General features: G+C 37.1%; 2 protein-coding genes across 17 annotated transcripts in view; one reads left to right on the top strand and one right to left on the bottom strand.

Moving 5' to 3' along the window:
• Positions 1-17684, top strand: part of BMP2K (BMP2 inducible kinase) — a 118412-nt gene extending 100728 nt beyond the window's left edge. For all 3 annotated transcript variants that reach the window (XM_070612737.1, XM_008542943.2, XM_070612738.1), the window contains one exon: positions 11415-17684. In XM_070612737.1, the coding sequence (XP_070468838.1) occupies positions 11415-12853 (1439 nt within the window). In that variant the 3' untranslated portion in view covers positions 12854-17684. The remainder of the gene's footprint in view (positions 1-11414) is intronic.
• Positions 9060-23694, bottom strand: part of PAQR3 (progestin and adipoQ receptor family member 3) — a 36617-nt gene continuing 21982 nt past the window's right edge. For 3 of the 14 annotated variants that reach the window (XR_011538139.1, XR_011538141.1, XR_011538140.1), the window contains 3 exons: positions 21785-21933; positions 15910-15962; positions 9060-12883 (listed from right to left, as the gene is read on the bottom strand). Coding sequence is in view for 11 of the 14 variants with exons in the window: in XM_070612741.1 (XP_070468842.1) it covers positions 21791-21933 (143 nt within the window). In the remaining 3 variants the exon portion in view is untranslated. Of the gene's footprint in view, positions 12884-14308; positions 15963-19194; positions 21934-23694 lie in introns of those variants that run through there. The other 11 variants (XM_070612741.1, XM_070612747.1, XM_070612749.1 and 8 more) reach the window with 6 other exon arrangements.

Here is a 23694-nt window from a genome sequence, read left to right as displayed (position 1 = left end):
AGAGCAACTTCTCTAATAGTTTCTTGAGAAAATATGCATGGGAGGAAAAGTTGTAAACTTTGCTGCCTAAAAATATCTTTTTTTCCTAAACTGACACTTGATTGATAATTTGGCTGGGTAAATAATTCTATTTTGGACATAATTTTCCTTGTGAATTTTTGAGGTACTGCTTCAATCTCTTTACCAGCTACATGTACTCCAGATTGGTACAGTCAGCTGGCCTACCTTAGTTTCTTCACATAGATGTGCCTTTCTGATTTATTTGGTGCCTTAGCTTATGATCTCACTTTCAGACTTTTAGGAAGCTTAACTGAAGATAACATTTTGGTAGATTGTGTCTTAAAATGAATCAAATCTAGCTTTTCCTCTTCTTATTTTTAAACATTTCTTTATGGGCAAAATTAAATTTTGTAATTATCCATTTATGCAAAAAACAATCATCTCAAGAATCTGTTTGGTGCTGTATGTAAAGCTAATATCTTATTCCATAAGTATATATTTTAATAATCATGGAATTATATTTACCTTTTATGTCAGGTTACTAAACTGAGATTAGTAGTGTGGTATATCATAAAGAACATTGACTTTGGAATTATAGGCCCTGGGTGTAAATCTTAGTTCTATCACAGATTAACCATGTGATATTGGGTGTTACCTAATTTCTTGGAGAGTTTCTTTATCTTAAATTGAGGATTATATTGGCTACTTGATGAGATTCTTGAAAGGATTGAATTAGAGAATATTATACAAAGCACACACATCCTCAATGTTGGTTGCTATTGTGGCTGTTGTTGGTAGTGTTATTAAATAATATTTTTACTACTTACTACTAAGTTCTAAAATCTTAGTGTTAAGTTTTGCAGCTGCTATCCAGCTAGTGGCAGTATGAAGTTCCAGTAATAATAAGCTAGTATTCTCTTAACTACTGCATGAAATCTTTAAAATGTAGATAGAACCTGTCTGTGAAGCTTTTCAATACTGAGAACTGTTTTAGTAGTGCCATTTCTATTTTTACTAAAGCATTAACTGCCAGTATTCACTACAGTATATACATAGAAGTCATATTAAAAGCATATATTCATTTCCTGTCCTGAAACCCACACAGCCTTCCTTCTCCCCAAGGCATCTTTTTACACTTAGTCTGTGTACCAACATAGGATGTGTGGCTCTGTGAATTATAGTGTGGGCTACCTAATTTTAATAAATGCTCACTACTTCTGAAATGTATAGTATTTGAAGAATTTTGTTGACATATAGCCCATATTAATTAGGTCACTGAAGTTTTATATTTCTTGTATTGCATTTTATTTTTAATTAGATTTGGTGAATTTACCCTACTCTTCCAAACCCCAAACCCACCTCATGGGTCTCATTACCTAATAGGAAGTTAAACTGAGTTTAGGGTTGGGAAAGGTCACATTAAATATAGGAAATATTTGTTGGAACATAAACTATTACAGATTATCAGTCTAAATGCTGGATCATTATATAAGCCATGGTGAGGTATAGTGTTTGTACCTTTATACCTTGTATATAATACTTGAACATCAAGAATTTTTCTATTCCAGGATGTCAGCAGTAATGGTTACCATTTGTTGAATTCTACTATAGACATATACTAGAAACTGAGTCTCAGAGAGGGTCAGTGACTTGCTTAAAGTCAGATAGTTTAATAGTAGGAATCCACTTCTGATTCTAAACTCTGTTGGGTAAATAATAACAAAACAAATAAACGTGTTAAGTGGCCTGTTTTTAATAAAAATCTACAATAATATGAGTAACATAATAGAAATGTCAGTTTTACAGCATTTTTAATCTGGCTGGGAAATACTGTTCACAACTAGTATGATTCTTTTCTTATATTCAGGGCTTGTCACTTGGCTTGTCTTCAGAGAAATAGTACAGATTTTGATAAAACCTTCTAATCCACTAATCCTTGGGCCTGGCATGGGAAATTGCTGGGAAATGATGGCAGGCAGTATGCTACCAATTCAAAGTGAGCTCCAAAGTCTTACAGCCCCTCCCTGATACCCTAAATGATGAGACAACAGAAGGCATGTAATTACAATAGCAGTTTCAAGCCATTCATCCTCTATAATCTGACAGCGAAGAAAAGAACATCAAAATTTCCTTGAAACTGGAAGCTTCTTATATGATTAAAAATGTACCACCTGTTTTCTAACTAAAAGAACTGTCCTCTAAAAGATGGAAACCTGATTCGAAGACTGGTGACATGAATAGTATGATGCAAACATGCCCCTTGCCCTACTTTTTTTTAACATTTTCTAAATATTTTGAATTTTTTGATATAGTTTATGAAGGTTCATTTATGTGATTTAAGAATACATCAATTGTAATATTTATTTAAAATAGTGTGGCATTAACCAGGGTTTCCTTCTTTTCATGAAGTATTTGTTTAAAAGCATAATAAATGTCTGGAAATTGACTACAAATTTTAGCTTTTGAATTTGGAATCCTCTTTTGGACTGTGCAAGACTGTGATATCTTTGAAATATTAACATCTAGAAATTTACTTTTATGAAAACTCAAGCATGGAATGGACAGATTTATGTTCTTCTATTCATTTGGCCGATTCATGTTTTTATATTCATTTGGTTTGGTAAGCTTGTGCTTTAGAACCTATCAATTAGTTCTACCTTGGTCAGTCATTTTCCAGATCACTAGAAGCAGGATTAGTACATGGGTTTCACAATTGTTAAAGTGAATGATGAGCTTCTTGAAGTCAATTCAGGAATTGTCTTATTCATCTTTGTATGCCATGTAATATCTTGATGAATGAATTCATTATCAAAGTATACTTTGGTAATCTAATATATATTCTAATATATTCTTTCTCTCTCTATATATTGAATATATTCCTTCTCTCTCTCTTTCTCACACACACACCCTAATATTTAATGAGCTTTCGCTAAATAAAGTAAATATTATTTAATGTTCAGCACTATCAGGTAAGTTCCATTATTGTCCTTATTTTATAGGTGAGGAAATTGAGACTGTTTTGGATGTTTATCTTCTGTGGATTTTATACAGCTGAATATTCTTTCATTTGTTCATAAAGCCTTATAGTATTTCTAGAACTTAACCCTACTATATAATACTCAACACAAGACTATAAGACTTTAGAATACTCAACCCAAGGTATTTATTGTACCAGTTCAGAAAAACACTATTTGTTGAAATAAAAACAATACAGTGCTCATTCTATTAGTATTTTTTTTTTTTAACCTTTCAGGCATAGCTTTGTAAAGAGGATACAGAAGAAATGCAAGACAAGTCTGTGGTGGTATTTTGTAGGGGGTTGATGATAAGCTATATTGAATGTTTCTGGTGATGGTATTCTATGGGTAGTTTAGTGAGAGAATTTACAGATGAGAGTTTTAAACTAGTGTCATCAGCAGAGAAATCACTATGGCCTTGATGTATGGCCTTAAACTTCGGCAAGGCATTCAACTATTCCCTAATTTCAAATTCTTTATGTATAAAAAGATTGGACTGTATCTCTAAAAAATGCCTTCTTGTTTTTTGCTTTCAAGATATGCTTGAAGCTATAAAACAGGATTAAGTTCACCAAAAGAAAGAAATGGAAGAGAAAAGAGAAAGCCAAAGAGTGAGCGTTGGGGGGTAACAACGCATCTTTGAAGTGGTAGGAAGTCATGACAGTGATCTGACATGGAAAGCAAGGGGAACATTTTTGAAGATGTGATTAATAACATTGAAGAGGAAAGATCGTAGCAAACCTTACAGAGCATTTTCACCTTAATGTTCTTGTGGGAGTCTAGTGGTGGGGAATTAGGAGATAATGTATGAAAAACCGTTAGCACTGCATTTGTGCAATTGACAATATTAGTTACTGTCCCCTAGGATTCATATAATAGGTACTCCATAAATAATCATGAAATGATACTCTAATGCATTAGTAATAATAATGTACCCTTTTACTAAGTACCCACAACATGCCAGCTAACAGTCTTGTAAGCACCTTCTTTGTGTTCTCACCTTAATCCCTGCCACTCCTGTTTGAGGTAGATACTATTGCTATCCCTTCTTCACAGATGAGGAAAGTGAGACACTAAGTACTGCATGACTCCAAATGAGAACACTGGTCATCAAGGGACACTTTCATTTAGTAGCCTCTGCTGAAGGGAGGGAGGTATGCTGTATACTTTTATGTAGACAGCTACCAAATGGTTAATTTGGTGTTTCACTTATTTAGTAAATGCTTGTTATTTTACTGACAGTACTGAATAATTGAACCCTACTTTAGTTCGCTGTGAACTACTGTTTTGAAATTCTGTATATGAGGTATATTAAGCCGTAAAGTGGTGAGAATAACTTTAGTCAGCAGAATTTATGTGTGTAAATAAGTACTAGTTCTAGTGACTTCCATTGCTCTAACTTTTCCCTGAGAGACAGTTTACATGCCACACAAGAGAATTTCAGACTTCATAACCCATCATTGCTGTTCTTAATAATTTACCCAAGTCTGCATTGTCTATCTGTTTCACTCATCTCATTCTCAGGATTTGGCTCTTATTGGATTTTGGCTGTTTTCAGCCATCAAACCCAACCTCAAAAGATGAGGATTACTCAAAAAGCTGAAATTTTTACAGTTTCTAGTTCCAAGGCACAAACAGAAATAAAGAATATCCTGACTGGAAGCCATCAAAATATCATTCTACTGCATTTAATTTAAGGAAAGAAGAAGGCCTTACTTAGAGCCAAAAATAGAAATTGCTTAATATACGAAATTTTACAATGTTTTACTAAAATTAATTGAGAAAAGATATAACTGAGATTTGATCCTGGGCACATTCTAGACACTTGTTTATGCTTTAAATACATGTTCCTATCACTTATATTCTAAATATAATAGCTTCCATTCCACCGACTTAAAAAACAGCCATTTTTATGTTAATAATACAAATCTCAGTAAATATAGGGATTATTAGGATTTAGGATATATTGAATTATAAAGCAACGTATTTAAGCTATACTTTGGGGAAATTAACTTAAGCAGTGAAATAATCCTGATTTAAATTTTATAGTGGATCAAATGTGTAATATTTACTCTAAACCGCTTGAAGAAACAATCTGGCCTTACCAGGAGCAAACGACAGGAATATCTGAATTCTCTCTTTTTTTTCTTATTACACGAATATATTTAGGCAAAGAAATAGATTATAAACTTGATGGCACTCTAGCTATGAAGTCACATTTTAAAGTACTATCCATTGCACAGTTGGTAACCAACTTCATAACTTGTAGTACTTATTTTGACAATCTTTTGTGTCTATGGAACAGGACTAAAAGCCTTAGAATATAGTGAAATAGTTTTTATTTTTGTATAATTCCCATTTCTTTCTCATTTCTATAGTTTCACAGTGAAGAGAGGACGATTAAGTAGATAGCTGTTACTACAGAAAGTGAAACCTTATTTAGGATTGTTGTCACTCGCAGCTTGGAGCTTAACCAGGAGGTGCTGGAAGAGATGACTGCATATACTTAAATGGTGCTTAATGGTGCTTAACATTTAAGTTGCTCTTAGTATGCTGTTGTCGAGGCTCACTGCTGTCCTTGACTCTACAACAGTTTGTGAAGGAGTGGAAAGATGAAGAAATAGAGAAACATTTAAACAGTGTCAGGGTGGGTTGTGAGAATATGGGAGAAAAAAGGAATTTGGATAAATTTTTTTGATTGCTTGTTTTAGTTTTATGAAGGGGAGACAATAAAAGAAATAAAGACAATAAAACCAATCGTCTACACCAACAGAAAATTTCCCCAGTTGCCCATACTTTTCAGGGATGTAATCTGCACCCACAAAGATGGCATAGATCATTGTGTGTCTTCTCTTGCTCTTTTTGAAACTAGTCCTTTGCAATTTCTTATACTGTGCTCTCAACTATAGCTATTTAAAAATCAGAGATATAGTTTCCAGGATCCAAAATGTACCCTTGTCGTGTGTGCATATACATTTGTTTGCCTACTTATTCCTGGCCAGTTCTAAAATGGACCTGAACTATCCTTGGATTAGCCATGGAATCGCACCCTCCTCCCTACTCGTTCCTCTCCTTTAGATTCACATTCAACCATTGAGTACAGAAAAGTTGCTAGAAGGTTGGAGTATGATGTATGACATATCTGAGTTTGGCCTTGCCCTGGAGATGGTGATGATAGTTAACCATCGAGTGCTTCTTATGTGTCAGGCACTATTTTAGGTCCATCGTTTACAATCCTATGAAGTAGAATCTGCTATTATATTATTTGCTCATATGATAATATATATTCCCTCATATTTATGAAGGAAGAGAGTAGTATTTAGCTATGATCTTGTCAGAGATTGTTACTGGGTTAACTTTACTAGCAGTGTATTAATTATGCAAAAGGAGGGAATAATAGTAAATTGGTAAAGTGAAATTGATATTTAAAAACGAGAGTTTTCTTTTCTTTTTTCCCCTCAACGAAAAAGTACATGATCATGGTTCTATTTAAAATGTGAAAAACTGGAAACAACCTAGAGGTTCTATAGGTAAATAGTTAAATGCTATATATACAATGTTGTATTGTGTTTCTATCAGAATTAATAATGGACTATCTTGATACTTGTAAAGACACATTAAAAATGGTAAGTGAAAAAACCCCACAAATTTAGATCCACAATGATAATTAACAAAATATATCTCTATAGCACTTGATAACAAATATATATGTCTATTAATACAACTTTGAGAAGCTGATGAAGGACAGACAGAATGAGAAGAAGAAAGTGACAAATGTGTTTTGGAAAGCAATGTTGGCCAGTTGGGTAAAGGAAAGGGTTAATTTGGAAGGCTGGGATTAAAATATAACAACAAAAAGAAAGTCAATGGAAGGACTCTGTACTATGTTAAATGTTCCAGAAGACCTTTAGCAACAAAACTGTGTGCCCCAGAAATGGAAAATTTCCCGGGGAAGTTGGAGAGCAGCATTTTCCCAAAGTGCCTTTTGCAAAATTGTTTACAAAGATTATTTCGTGTTCCATGTAAATAAAAGTGTGTGTAGTGAAGCAAATTTTGGAAATCCTAGGTTTCCTAAGATTAAACAGATTCTTTGGGGTAGAACTTGTCAGCACCTTAATACAATGAGCCTCTTCCCGGGGAGTAGGGGTGGAGGCACACTGCATGGTGCAGCATTGCATAAACTCAGTTGCCCAAGACCACAGAACTGTCTGGTTCTTGTTATGGGAATAGTGTTGTGCAGAATATGCTTTGGGAAATGTATGGGATGTTCCTGAGGTGTCTATGAGCAGGCGTGAGGGGTGCACAGTGTGGCTCTCTGTGGGTGATAAGTAGTTTGAGGGTGTAATAAGTTAAAATATATCTTAGGGGAAATATCCCAAAGTGAAGGATGATTGCATGTCTCAGCCATTACATTTTTTGATTTTGAATAAAAATTCATGAAAATAACTTCTACGGCTAATCTAAAAGTAATCTTTATTTTTCATATCAGAAGTATGCTGTATGGAGAAGTCAAACTTGAGAATCTGCATTTGATTTGGTTTTAATTTGTTAGGATTTAAGATAAGCCTATTATAAATTTGTAAAGATCCTGCACGTAGCTCTTGGCTGGTTTGAAGGAACTGGCAGATGAATAATGGATGAAGATTATATTTGTATTAAAGTATGACCTGATGGAAGTCTCCATGTATTCGCTCCCCCTCTCCACTCAGCCCCATAGATTTCCCACTCCTCACTTCAGGGTTGCCAACAAACTACATGAGCTGACCAGAGCCAGTGGCCTTTTTCTGTCCTCAGCTCATTGGCCCTCTTTGCGTCACCCACTAGGTTCTCCCTCCCTGGGGAACACTCTCCTCTGCTGGCTTCTGTGACATTGCACTCGCCTGGTTCTGGTCGCCTTCTGTAGCAGTTTCCAGTTTGCTTTGCACGTTCCTCTGCTGACTTCTGAATGTTTTATACCTGAGGGCTCAGTGTTGGATCCCCTTTTCTTCTTCTGTACTCTCTTCCAGGTGATTTCCTTCAGACTTGGACTTTCTACATACCCTCTGCGTGGTGATGACTCCAAATCTGTTTTCTCCAGCCAAAACCCAACCATTGTGTTCAAGCCACAGATACCTGCTTGCACTTAATGTCTCACAGATCCCTCAAGCGTTGTGTCCCAAACCAAATTTGTGTTCATCTCCTCTACTTCCCAATTTATTAACTCACTCTTTACTGTTTGTATTAATGGCACTACCATCCATCTAGAGTTTTTCTCTTCAATCTCTCTCCAATTCTTCCACTTCTATTTACCCTGCCACCACCATCGTCCAAGGGCACCATCATCTCTAACTTGAATTACTAGTTTCCTCTTCCCTACTCTCCCCACTTTTGCACCCCTCTCTTCAGTCCTTTTTCTACATGGCTGTGAGTTATCTTTTTGAAATGTAAATCTGACCATGACATCCATTTTAAATAAAGCCTTGTAATGGCCTCCCACTGCACACTGAATTTCGAACAAAATCCAAACTCCTTATCATGGCCTTAAATGGACCTTCACAGCCGCGTCCTTTCCCCTTTCCTACTTCATCTGTACAGTGTTCCCCTTGCTCACTGTGCGCCAGGCACACTGGCCTATTTTCGGTCCCTTACACATGCCAGCCTCTTTTGAATTGGCCTTCTCATTGCTGTAGCTTTTCCTTGGAGCAGCTTTCTGCCTGTCGTTTGCACGGCTGGCTCCTTCTCACTGCTCAGTCTTAACTGTCATCTCGTTCGGGAGGCCTCCGCTGACTGTCCGGAGCAGGTTTATGCGCCCCTTCCCCTGGCCCCGGGATTTGCGCCCTGCCCTGTTACTTCAGAGCGCCCGTCACAATCTAAGTTTACTTACACTCTCTGTCTCCCACGCTGGATTGTAGACTCCTGAAGGCAGAGACTGTTTGTTTATTCACCAATGTATGATCAGTGTATACAGCATGTAGTAAAGTGCCCTATAAAATGTTTCGTTGAATCAAATAAAACAATGTGAGTGACTGAATTCTGAGGCAAAAACATCTCAAATGTAAACAGTTTATTTTTCTGTTACTTTCTTTATTGTATTCTGAGTATACTGAATACTTACGTGTCCATAGCTATGAGCTCAGAGTAGTTACTGATTGTTTCATTCAACAAATATTGATTGAGCACAGTGCTAGCATAGAGATGAATGATATATGAGGTAAATGATAAATAGGCCTGTGTTTAAGAGCTCATAATCAAGTAGGGAAAACAGACAAACAAATAACTGTAATACAGTACAATAGGTGCTACAGTTAAGGCTTGTACTAGATTCATCAGGACCACCAAATATGGGTATTTTTTGAGGAGTGCCTCTGAAGGGCTGTGACATGGGCTGGGTCTTGAAATACAGCCAGGTACACTAGGCAAGTCAGGTGGGAGTGGGATTCATACTGAGGTCCGGTATTACAATGGTAGAGAGATGTTAAAACAGCACAGTGCCCCTTGATACCCAGATCTACTAGGTTCCTGTTTCTGATAGCCAACATTAAGAGGTTGGATAGCAAGATAGCTCAAAAAAACTTTATGCAAATCTCTTCGGTGTCTGAGTTTGAGTAGGGAGAGTTTGGGTGTGGCTATAATGAAGGATACCCATGGGAAACATCAGGGTCTGAGGCTTAAAGATGTGGTCGGACAGAATCCAGATAGAGAAGTGCTGGGCTAAGGGCTGAGACTTTAGAGAGCCAGGGAAAGGTTTTAAGCAGTGGCCATATGAAGAGTCATCCTGGTGTCAGTGTAGAGGAGCAGTTTGAGGGATATGGGAGTGGAGGCTGACGGGCGAGTTTAGAAGCTAAAGAGTTGCCAGATGAGAGATAAGGAGGGAATGAAATAGATACCTGGCAGAGGGAGAGGAGGGAGCAGATTCAAGAGATTTGAAAAACACTATTTGGTGGGAAGAGGGAAGATGATTTCCAGATTTCTGCTGCTTTGCAGAACTAGTAGACGGAAGTGTTGTTCACTAATTTAGAAGGAACTGGTGAGGAGCACAGAAGAGGAAAGATGATCTCTTTTGAAATTACTGTATTTGAAGTAATGCTAGGATACATATTCATGATAAGTGTTAGATGAATAAGATAAGTATTCATGGTAAATATTAGAGATCCAGTGATTATGGTATATGTGGCAGTTAACACACAAGAAGTTAAGACCCAGGGGAGGACATGCAGAGGGAGAAAGACAGCCAATGATAGAAGCCTGGGGAACATACATTAAGGAGATGTTAGGAAAGAGAAGTCTCTAAAGATAGGACCAAGAAGGAATAGTCAGAGAGGTGGGAAGACAACAGTGCTGACTTTGAAAGGAAAAGAAATAACTCAGAGGTGTCATATGCCATAGGGATCACCATGTTAATAACAAGACCGTAATGGTCCTTCCATCATAAGCTAATTAGTTTTCATGACCACAGACTACACTTCCAACTCTAGCTAATTGTTTTGAAACTCTTTGATCTTAGTCAAAGAAGGGGAAGGAATCAATGGATATGTGGTTGGATCCATTCAAATTGATCCCTACCTCTGGAAAGTCAATTTAATATACCAGTGTATTGGGAGGGCAGTATATTTCCATGTAAACTAATATACTATCTTTCTTTCTTACATACCATTCAGTGAAATTGTAAAGCATTATATTTGTTCGATGCAATTTTATTACCTATCACACAGTGAACATACTGATAGTTAAGATTTTTTTTACAGGTAGAATGCTTTTAATGCAATGTCTAGTATTATGATAGTTAAAGGAAGATGTGTTATCTAGAGAAGGCAGATGTCCTTGGTACTGTCCCAGTTCAGGACGTGGTCCTTAGCTTTGTTGAGGCTATGGGGATGCACTCATGTTAACCCAACTTATAAGATTCTAGTTGACAAAAAACCAGAATGCCAATTAAAAAAATTATAGTGAGACATATAACTAAGCAGACAAGCTATTCATGCTTGTTGATCTCTATGGGAAAACTTTATAATAGAGTTGAATTATAAGCAGAAGGTTGTTTGGTAAATGTGGGATCTAAGGTAGGGGCAACTAGCTGAATAATCTTATTTTGAAGGTGGAAGAAGAAAATTTCCTCGTGTACTATATTCAGAGTCCTGTTTTGGGTTCTGTAAATAAAACTTAGCTGTCAGTGAGGGCCTAAGATGAGAAGGTGCTGTGTAGGGTATGGAGACAAATCTGTCTGCACTAAAGGACGTAGCCATCTAGTTGAGGACAAGTGCATTTCCTAAGCCTAATGACAAAGAATTGACATTATTTCTTCCTCTAAGGGGACTCGTATGAGGGATTGGTAATGCTTTGTGTTGGTACATGTTGTTTAGTGCAAATGGTTTTTGAAGTGCATTGGAAAGCTATAATAATTTTTCTTTGAATCTTCAGGTTCCCCTGAAAAGCAAATTGAACATTCATCCATAAATCAAGAAAACAGCACTGCAAGCCCTATCAAGAATAGAAAAGTCAGTCCAGTATCTAAAGACCACCGGACTGGAAAGAAAGCCTCAGAGAATTCATCAGTACAGGGTCAAGTGCAAAAGGGGAACGACGAATCTGAAAGTGATTTTGAATCTGATCCCCCTTCTCCCAAGAGCAGTGAAGAGGAAGAGCAAGAGGATGAAGAAGTTCTTCAGGGAGAGCAAGGAGATTTTAATGATGACGATACCGAACCGGAAAATCTGGGTCACAGGCCTCTCCTCATGGATTCTGAAGATGAGGAAGAGGAGGAGAAACACAGCTCCGATTCTGATTATGAGCAGGCCAAAGCAAAGTACAGTGATGTGAGCCCTGTCTGCAGAGACAAACCTGGCAGTGGACCCATCCAAGAACCCAATATAACACTCCTCACCCCAACCCAGCTGCCTTCTGATGTTGCATTGGAGACTCCCAAACAGGAGTTTGATGTATTTGGCGCTGTCCCCTTCTTTGCAGTGCGTGCTCAACAGTCCCAACAAGGAGAGAATGAAAAGAATCTCTCTCAGCAGATCCATTTTCCTACTGTGGGACCAGAGCAAGAAGAATTTGATGTATTCACAAAGGCACCCTTTAGCAAGAAGGTGAATATACACGACTGCCGTGCAGTGGGGCCCGAAGCACATACTCTCCCTGGTTGTCCCAAAAGTGTAGATATATTTGGCTCTACTCCATTTCAGCCCTTTGCCACATCAACAGGTAAAAGTGGCAGCAACGAGGACCTTTTTGGACTTGTGCCCTTTGAGGAAATCACTGGGAGTCAGCAGCAAAAAGTTAAACAGCGTAGCTTACAGAAACTGTCTTCTCGCCAAAGGCGCACCAAGCAGGATATGTCCAAAAGTAATGGGAAGCGGCATCATGGCACGCCAACTAGCACAAAGAAGACTGTGAAGCCCACCTACCGCACTCCAGAGCGGGCTCGCAGGCACAAAAAAGTGGGCCGCCGAGACTCTCAAAGCAGCAATGAATTTTTAACCATCTCAGACTCCAAGGAGAACATCAGTGTTGCACTGACTGACGGGAAGGACAGAGGGAATGTCCTGCAACCCGAGGAGAGTCTGTTGGACCCCTTCGGTGCCAAGCCCTTCCATCCTCCGGACCTGCCGTGGCACCCTTCACATCAGGGCCTGAGTGACATCCGTGCTGAACACAATCCCGTCCTGCCTGGGCGGCCAAGACCGAATTCACTACATGGGTCATTCCACAGTGCAGATGCGTTGAAAATGGATGATTTTGGTGCCGTGCCCTTTACAGAACTTGTGGTGCAAAGCACCACTTCACATCAGTCCCAACAGTCCCAATCAGTCGAATTAGACCCATTTGGTGCTGCTCCATTTCCTTCTAAACAGTAGATACTTCTGACAGACTCTTCGTGTTAACTCCTGTTTCAAAAAAGTATGAATAGTTTTATCAATTTGAAAAAATTTATTTGTATAGCTCTTTATATCATTCATTCTTACAGGTCAATCAGAATAAGTGATTTTTAAATAAACCAAATAGAAAAAGGAAATCTCTCCACAGGGTAGTGACCTGATGTCTCTTCCACACGGGAGAAAAGGGAGCTAAACTGCAAGCTCTAAGCCAGGGTTTCAGCCACCGACATCACCGTACAGAAATCCAGTGAGAGCACGTGGCCCCTTTCCAGTTGTGTAGCCACTGAAAAGGGACTGGAAAGCGGCGTCGTGGTTTTTATAACAGAATGTCACTTTCCTGTGCATATCCCAGACTCATTCCAGCACCCAGCATCTAAAACTAAGCTTATTTGTACATAACACCAGTTGGATTTGTGGATTTTTTAAGGTCTGTTCTAATTTCCACCATGTTAAAAAAATAAATCAATCTAGTTCTTGTCAAGAATTAGAAAGTTCTTATCTGGAGAGCGCAGAGATTGAGTCCTTAGGCCTTTCTCTACAGAGCAGAGCCAGAAGTAACTGACGATTGTGCCTAAAGCTGCTCCATTTTAACAAACAAGTGCCATTAATATGGAATATCTGCATAGAAGCCTAGAACAGAAACTAAGACAAGTATCTGATGTGTGGAAAATGTAAAAGAAAAAAACAGAAGAGAGAAAAAAGAGGACTTGAGGAACACTATATTGTTTTTAAATGGCTTCTTGCTCAAAACTTTTATTAATCATTGTCCCTAATAAAGCAGATTATTGGAAAACTGGGAGGACAAGGGTTACGCAGAAATTTTGTTTCAGGAAAAAGATACATAGCTGAAACCCTGAGTTTTTAAGACGTTTACAATGTAAAATCATGTTGCATTTAATCATGTACTTTATTAAATTACCACCCTCACCAAATATTCCCCACGTCGTGAGCAACAACTTGTTAGTTAGGTTTGGAGGGTGGAGTAGTTTTAATAAAGTGCACAGCAGTGAAACCCACAAAGCCTTATAGGCAGGACTCGCAAATCCTGCTGCAAGTACCTCTGCACTGACACGCAAGATCTTAAGGTTGGCTGTGAGGCGCTGGATGGTGAGGGACTAGCAACTGTGCTAGATGATGGTGTCTTTAGTCAAAAGAACCCAGCTACCAAATTGCCTTTATCTACACCACAAATCCTAATTAGAAACTTGAGATTTTGTAGAAATTGTTTAATAAGATAGAATTACACATATGAATTAATGTGAATACAGTATCTGTGCTTCCTGTGTCTCCAACTATTTTTTCCTTTTTTTTTCTTTTTTGAGCAAGATGAGCCCTGAGCTAACATCTGCTGCCAATCCTCCTCTTTTTGCTGAGGAACACTGGTCCTGAGCTAACATCTGTGCCCATCTTCCTCTATTTCATATGTGGGATGCCTACCACAGCATAGCTTGCCAAGCCATGCCATGTCTGCACCCGGGATCCGAACTGGCAAACCCTGGGCCACCGAAGCAGAATGTGCGAACTTAACCCCTGTGCCACTGCACTAGCCCCTCTTTCTTTCTTTTTTTTTGAGGAAGATTAGCCCTGAGCTAACATCCACCACCAATTCTCCTCTTTTTGCTGAGGAAGACTGGCCCTGAGCTAACATCTGTGCCCATCTTCCTCGACTTTATATTGGGGTGCCTACCACAGCATGGCTTGCCAAGTGGTGCGTAGGTCCGCGCCTGGGATCTGAATGAGCAAACCCTGGGCCACCAAAGTGGAGTGCGCAGACTTAACCACTATGCCACCAGGCCAGCCCTCCAGCTATTTTAAGTTATAATTAACTGTCCTTCCCTATCAAATTAACATTTAGAAGTTTCTAGAACTGTTAAAGCTATTTACAAAAAGGGGTGGAAAGTCTTATCAACTGGCACTCTCCTTGATTGATATATTTTAAATTAACTCTCTGAACCCAGTTAAACAATATGAGTAATCTTATTAGAATCTCTTAATGATAGTGCCCCAATCGGGATGAGCTATTTGCCTGTTCTCACAGTTCTAAACTTGGACAGAAGTAAAGTATATGTGACTAAATCATATATTCATTTTTTATTGCTTCTCTTTCCTCTTATCTTTTCAATCAGATATAAATTTGTGGACAAAGGGGAAGCAATATGTGAACCACAGTGTAGCAGAGGCAGACCAAGCATTACAGATTGCTAAAGAGCTATTCTTGTAGAGCCCGACTGCACCAGTTACTTGTCCTTGTGCCAAAGGCAAATATTATGTTTGCACCTTTTTTTTCTGATTCTCAGGTTGATTAATACTGCTAATGCAAATGCTCAAGTAGATGTTCTTTAAAACTTTACAAAGTAGATTCAACTGATACTTTCTTTTCAAAGTGAAGAGTTGATTACACATAGTAAATTCATGAACTACAGTAGGTTTGTATCAAACAGTTTTTTTTTTTAATGAAAATCTGTTGGTTGACATGTACACAGTATGCTTCTTTGACTATTTTAGTCCTTGGCCTTGGTCTCTGCTAGACCTCATAAGTCTCATAATTTACAAGTGGTAGTGGGTGATTAGTGTGGTCTCCTTGGGGTGGATACATGAAATACCTACAGTCTATCTGATACCAAGGCCTCGCTTACTTGCTTTTTAATACACTGAATTTTAAATGATTTAGACACTGATGTAGACACTTTGGCTTATAATGTTGGGTAAATTCTAAGGAAACAACTTTAACATTGTTTAAAACATTTACATTCTTATGTTTATTATATCACAGCCCAGTGACTTTCCTCTTTTGAGATTATAACTCAGAGGAAACATTTAGGATTCAGTAGGGGACCCAATGGGATAGAAATGGGAAGATCCCTTTGTGTTGAAAAAGAGACATTTTCCCAAGGAGGACAGGATTAGGCTTGCTTTCCATTTTCCATCATCTCCTCCCTCTACTGTTAAGATGGAAGTCACTCCACACAGCTGATGCTCATATGAGAATTAGGAGAATAAAGCTCCCAAGGCATGTGAAAGAGCCTGATACATACGTGGCACACAGCACTCAGTAAAACTTTGGCTTTATAATAGGATGGTCCAGTTCCTGTTTAAGGAAGGAAAGTTGAAAAATTATTTTCCTATTATTAATCAGGTGTCCTCTGTGCTTCTTTAGCATGTAAAGTAGTCATAACTCTAAACCTGTAATACTTGAACATCACTAAGGGAAGTAAAATATGAAGCTAGCAAAAATCTGAGGCCAAAGTTATTTTGTCCTAACAGCTTTAATAATGCTTGTTGATTTTGAGTAATCTTTTAAAAAGTGGACCATTTACTTAATTATTTTAATATTATCACTTCCGCAAAATGTTGGTGTTAAAAAGATCAGCTTTTATAGCATTGAAGAATGTATCTGCTAAGACACAAGAGTCGCTTGGTATATATATTAGGTGGAGGAGGAAAGGTTGGAGGCTGGATGAAAATTTAACCGACTAGAATACTTAGTTCAGAAGCGATTCAGAAGTATCTATCAGAAAATAGTGTAATTCTTCCACTCACCTGCCCCTTCCCTGTGTGTATTTGGGCACAGTTAAGACATTATTTGGAATTGTAGATAGATGCACCTTTTGTTCCTACCTTGTTTATTGTTTAACAGTGTTAGAGTGTGGTCCTCTTGCTGGTGGAAAATACTAAGATGGGGCCCACTCTTCTACTCCGCTGTTCATCAGGCAGAGCAGTTTTCTTACTATTCGGCTACTCTGCTTGCTTTATTTTAGATTTTGGTACTTCACATAAGCATTGCTAGAAGGTACACATGTATTAATATCACTAGTTCTGAGGAGTTTGGGTACATTTGTTATATGTAGAATGTGCAGTCAACTTTTTCTTTTCAGCAAAATTACTCGTCATTTTTAGGTCCAATATTGAGCTGACAGATCTACTGTGAGAATGAGATGACATATCTACTGTGAGAATAACATAAATGATAGTTTATTTGAAAACTTTTATACATAGTGGTGTTTATATATTAAGATAAATATATAAACACATACATGCATGCACACGTCACATCTCATTACTGCAGAGTTAATGTGAATTTTTAAATTTTAAAAGGAATTGCAACCACAATCATTACTAAAAGAACATTCACTTCTAGTGAGGGTTTGCAAAAGCCACTAAAAGAATTAGATGAAAATGCAAAGGGTCATCATTTGGGGTTACTTTTATTTAAAAATATGTTGTGCTACTTTTGAAAGAGAATTGTTATTACTACGCTCTTTGCGATTGAAAAGTCGTCTACTAGCAACCAGTATAGTAATAGTAAGCTACTTTTTAATTGCTGACAAACAGCTTTAAGTGCACTTTCTTTGATTACACTTCCATTTTTTGTTAAACTTGAATTTTCTGAAGCCTTTTATGTACCACTAAGCAAATAACTTTAACTTTTAATAAACCTGATTTACATCTTTATTATATTTCTAATTGTTATAAAACATACTTTCTAAATAACTTCAATCCTCAGATCTAGCTGGGAAACTGTCATGAGGAAGAATCAGTTGCTTTTTCCTTCTTTGATCTAATTAAGCACTAACTGATTTAGCTACTTTATTGCCTTTACATTGCTTATTCTTATTGACTGAATTCTGTCCTTCATTTACTTTGTTTTGTTTGAAATTTAAAGTTATTTTCTTACTGTATTTATCATACCTACTGTTTTAATAATCTGCTTTCTTTAAATGCAATAAATCCCAAATGGATTGCATATTCTTTATAATCAGTGACTTCAGAGTTTTTAATTATTTGTCTTATTAAAAGTTTTGGATGTAAACTTCTATTCAGTTCTTTTGTTCACACCACAGACTTTAAGCACCTATTATGCACCAGCCATTGGAACAGAAGCATGAATAAGACTAGATCTCACTTCTGCAGGAGCTCACGGTTTGGGAGGTAAATGCGCACACCCATTTTGCCCTAGCATTTTTGCAGCACCATCACTTAATAGCACAGTTTGTCCAGGCGCTACAATTCCTGAGACTCACACTGACGAAGGCAAGGCAAAAACATAAGACTTTGAAGTACTTTCTGAATGTTTGGCATAGTTTTTGCATTATGTATAATTTATTTTTTAAACTCCTTAAAAACCGGTAACATAGAACTGTTAAAAAACAGTTGCGTAAATATTGTAACCCTTGATTATGTCAGAAAAGCAGCTTTAGCATGTTAAAGAGAAAACCCATTTATGGGATTGACAGAGAAGTTTGGCATCAAGATCGCAATGTTATCTTATGAATTATTTGATAAACTGGAGTCTTAGACTGTTGGCTGGTAGAGAGATTCATCTTACTAGTTATGAATGAACTTTTTTTGGAACTAGTAACATTTATCTAAAGTTATGTGGAAAATTAAGGGTTTTGTGTCCTTTTACTAAATAGTACAGAGGAACAAAATAGCGCAAATGGTTAGAAAAGTTACATAAAAAAAGTGTGGAATGTACCACTGTTCAAATTCAATTAGAGTTACCTTCTTTAGAGAAGACTGGATGCCGCAATTAGAGCTACTTAATGAAGAGCAAATCCCTCTTTAAGGAAGTCCAGCTCCGGCATCACATGTCAGAGGTATTTCATATTCTCACACTGAAGGCATGAGCTTCTGAAATATTATTTGTTGCATATTTAAAAAGAGATAGTTCACTTTTGCTTCAGATGGTTGGAACTACTGAAATCACGTTTGCTCTGTAGTGTTTTTCGTCCCGGATTTATAGAGCAGGACTAGAACCATGGCGGCTGCCATTCCTGCCCTCCGGGGATGGAAGCTTCACTTTTCACAAGAGAGAGACCCCTGCCGCCATTACCTCTCCCTTCTGAAAACCTTTTCTCAAGGTGGTTTCAGTTTTGGATCATTACCTTGCTACCCTCCTCAGGAACTATGACACAGAATTTCGGGGGACATACGTACTCAATAGCATCTGTACCTCTTTTCAGTATAAACAGTTATGGGGACAATGCATGTAAAAGACACGTCCGCCCCTCCGCCAACAGCTCAGCTGATTCTTCACCTCACACCTCGGCAGGGGTGGAGTTACTGGGATTGACAGTTTGGGAGGCTATGGACCTACTCAGCTCAGCAACCAGCCGCAATCCAGAAGTGCAGGCTTTGCCCCTTGACATTTAACACAGGGCAAAGGATTACGCCAGTCAATCGCAATCTTCAGCCCGCTTACTTTGTCCAGGTGGGATGCCATAAGATGTGACAGATAGTCCCTGAATCTTCATTCCTGATTCTAAAACATGATGTTGAAGCTGTTATGTTTTATGAAGAATGACAAGCAGCACTTAATGTGATGTAGTAAACCCAGTTTATTTACAGAATACATATTCTGCCATGCAGCTTACTGAATTGCACTCCCTGTAATAACAAAAAAGACAAGCACTATCTTGCTATCTGAAAATGGCTTTAAATAGAAAGATCACTGTCTCTTCAATGAGTTAACTACAACCTTATAAGTCACTATAAACAATTTAAAACAGCCATGGATAATTTTAAAATGCACTTGTAAAGTCTGTAGGTAAAGAGCTTTTATAGTTTACACATTGGTAAAATTAAAACCAGTCTTGTTAGTACTGTAGCTGAATAGTGTACTTTTAATCTTATTTTAATAAACCTATAAAACAAAAATAACAAGTATACATTATTACAAGGCTCAGATTTGTAGGCAATTTTTAAATAGTTATTCTTTAATGTTAACAATGTCTTAAAAATTTTGCCAGTAGTGATGTGCACACAGTAGGTGGTCAATAAATGCTGACATACAGAAGTATTTATAGTTGACAGCAATCCACATTCATTCATCCTCTACTTTATAATAAATACATCATAGTAAAGAAAAAAATGAGAGGACAGCTTTCTTAAAATACTTAACATTTTCATAAAAAGATGAGATGTTTACATGGTTTAATTCTCCCTACAGTCAGACCTGTATGCCTTTTAAATTAAAAAAAATATTAAACACAGTATGCTCTTTTTATCTATTAATTCAGATGGCAAGTATTAAATCATACACTGTAACAAAAACCAGGAATATTTTTAAAAATTAGAAATGAAACTTAAGGTTCATTATGTGTTTATTTTGAGAAGATTTCATAATAAAAATGGTGCCAGACCTAAAATAACTAAGACTTCTTCACTTTTAAATTAATTATAACTATTCAGTGTATTCTGTTTGGCCAAAATGACAAAACGTCTATTTAAAAGCAATATCATCATGTAAGTCAATAAGCAATATTTTAAAGAAAAATATCCTATTATCATTACACCACACTAAGCATATGGATCAAATTTGTGGTCTTATGAGGTAAAATAACCATTTTCAAAGTAGTATTCCATCATGATAATGGGTACAATTCAGTGTGCCCTTAACCTACTGGGGAAAATCCTCCTTACTGAGATACTAGCATGGGAAATTTATATTCCAAAAACACTACACTGAAAAGAAATAAAAATTTTGCAGATGCATAAACTGAGGCACATTAAAGTAATATTTCTAATACCAGATGTACAAATGGCATTTTGGGAATAAGCTTCACCATCAATCAACACTTCTGATATTTATTAATTCCAATGATCTGAAGATATACCAGTATTTAAAGCAGCTCATATCAACCCGTTAAGAAATTTGGATACTATTTTATATTCCAATAAACAACATATGTTTTTATGAATGATTGCTTTAAGGGATTTAATTTATGCAAAAGACCAAAGAACAAGAGTGTTTATGTTGTATGATAGGGCAGTGAGATCTATTTTTTAAGTATATACAATAAAGAGCAAATATAATGTTTCAGGCCCTAATATCAGAGAGTGTATATCAATACTTTGGGTTATCAATACAACGCTAACATGTGCATAAACAGAGACTCCAGCACAGGTACATCATCAAATGGGGCATCTGCGTGACTTCGTTCTAAGGCTTAAGGCTCATTCCAGGGTCAAGACTGGGCCATCTGGATTCTACGGCCTTGAAAGTAGCACCCATATAGCTGGGAACTCCTATCATCAGGAAATTTAGGACTGCAAATTCAGAGAGGCAAAAGCTCTTCTGCTACAGGAATTTTGGAACCAAAAACCTGCAATCCACTGGCAAGAGTTCAATTATTATATGGAATTAAATAACATTATTTGAAATTAAAAAGCTTAAATGGCTAATAACTTGGTTATTAGACCACAGAATTTGTCACCTGATCATGTAATCAGTTTTAAAGTGATTCTTATCTGATGGGAAATGACAACACAAGTTCTTTTCTTCTTCTCGATGCCTCTCTCAACTTAAAGGAGAAACGGCTTAAAGTTTTTGTTCTAGCAAACTAAAAAATCCAATGTTCCTAGGGACAAGAGAACCTACAGCTAAAGGAAATAATATCTTAAGTGCCAGTTTCTCAAAAAACAAGTATTCAAAGGCTAGTGATTATTCAAATCACTATCTGGGCTTGTGTTAAGCATAGGCTATCACAACCCTTGCCTTTATCAGGCACTTAAACTTGATCATCTAATGTAAATATCTTCTATTAGAGTAATCACAAGATGACTCCATTTTGTAACGGAGCTGAGCCCTTCCTAAGGAAATTAAGCTGGTGTTAAGTAAAACGAATACTACTTCTACACTGGTTTCACATTCATTGTTATTCAGATGTTTCTTACGAATGCCAACTAATTTTCACTCTCTGTACAAGCAGCAAATTAGTAGTTTTAAGGGCCAGTAAAGCAGTTACTATTACAGATCCCCAAGTATATTTTTCCATTTTTATAAAGTATTACTCATGATATATTAAACAAAAGGAAAAAGGAAAAAACGAATGGGAATCTTAGAAATAGTGGGGTATACAACTCCCCATTATATATTGCTTAACAACTGAATACACCAGGTGGCCATACCTGAATTCACAAATGTGAAACATAGTCAGGACAAGGCTTGCTATGTCTGTACTGCATGACATATACTGTTGACTGATGCCACCAGTATAACATTACTACTGCAAGGATATGCCATATTTGGTGGCTTGATCCGAGGTAGTTTAGTTGTCCTAGAAGGGAAGGTAGAAAGAAAAGAATATTGATTGTGATATTTTGATATTAATATAAAAATATATTTCCATCTCTGGCCTTGTAAATATGGCTTAGCAGCAAAAAGATTTTGGCAATCTCAGAGCACCTTGAGATGGACTGGAGATTAATTTAGACCCAAATGTTTTTAAAAAAGGATGAATTCATATTTGAGTCTAATTTTAAGATTTTATTCGTTAAGTACACTGGTGAATTTCAGAAATACTATTCCAAGTGTGTTTTCAAAATCTAACTTAGTTAATTTCGGGAATTTGACCTTTTGTCTCCATGTCTCAACTTATATATCTGCTAAGAAAAGACATTACATGAAAGAAGCAAAAGAAATGAGGGCTACAAATCATGGAGTGAGTTAGGTATGACGGGGATACACCGTTGTATTTGGATACATGCCTGCCAGAAGCACTTTTTATTTCAAGCAGGTGTGTAAGGAGACAGTTCAGACCTGAATCTTGTGCTATCAGACTAATGGAATAATCTTAAAAATGTAATTACTAATGGATTAATTAACTAAGGTTGATTAGTTCATACACAACTAAGAGAACTATTTAATTTCTCTTTGTGGTAAAGGTTAAATTCCAAGGAGATTAAGTAATTCACATGTGGGAAGCTTCTTGAAAAATAAGTAAATAACAAAATACACAGCCATAGAAATTTAAATGTAAATATCTTTTTCTTACTAACTGTGCTTCTATAGTCCTGTGATGTAAATATTCTCTAATCTTCTGTCTTTTCTTACCAAGAATAATAATTGGTACGGTCTGTAGATTTTAAAGTATAAGTCAACAGAATCCTTTCTGTAGGGGTTCTTAGCCTTTTTTGGTGCCAGGGAATCCTTTGACTGTCTAGGGAAGCCCACAGACTCATTTTGAAAAGCACGAAATACAGAGGATTACAAGAAAATTGCTTATATTCTAATAGAAGTATCACAGATCCACTTAATTGTGTCCACGGATGCCTTGGGAAATCTTGGACCCATCAAATACCACTGTGATGTTCATGTATTTTTAAAAATTTAATCTAAGCCAAAAGTAAGTGCTTAGGTTTAAGTTTTTTGATTTCACAGTATTCACCCACCATCTCACCACCACTGCATGTGTTTCTCTTTACAGCCAGGTCATCAATGAGGACTGGCCAGGCAAGGTTTCTAAGCCATGCACTCATGAATATCACTTTTATCTGTAAAGACTTTCCATTTTTTACGGTCTCCATAGCTCCACTGCTCAAATTCATCAGTACTCCACTACACATGCAGCTACATGGGGCACATTTTATGTCAAGTTCATCCTGGAGAAAAGTTGAGTTATGTCACATTTGACCTTTTATAGGTGTCTTATATTAACAGTTGTGAACTTCTGATCTCTGATCAATATTTTAAGGCCTAAAAACACCATTGCCATAATCACATAGTGCAGGAGAAGTTTCATGGTTCATTTTCTAAATGTATCGTGATGAAGGAGAAATCAATAATAAAAGAATTATTAATAAAGTGATACAAAATCTATTTTACCAGAACTGTTTTCTGAGGAAAATTCTGGCCCTGCCTGGAGGATGGGGTGGTCTTCAAGTCAGGGACATATCCTAGTTAAGTTCCCAAATCCGAACGTTTACACTCAGGTTCTTCTTTGTATTCCATTCTTATTTAAAACTTAGTGGTGTCAAACCAAGTGCACAGAGGGAATGCCTGAAGTTCTGTGGTCTATTCATTCTCCAGATCAGGGTTT

This window comes from Equus przewalskii, chromosome 3, assembly GCF_037783145.1.
Source record: "Equus przewalskii isolate Varuska chromosome 3, EquPr2, whole genome shotgun sequence".
Lineage (NCBI taxonomy): Eukaryota > Metazoa > Chordata > Mammalia > Perissodactyla > Equidae > Equus > Equus przewalskii.
The sequence above is the reverse complement of the archived record's forward strand: the minus strand, read 5'-3'. Positions and strand labels throughout refer to the sequence as shown.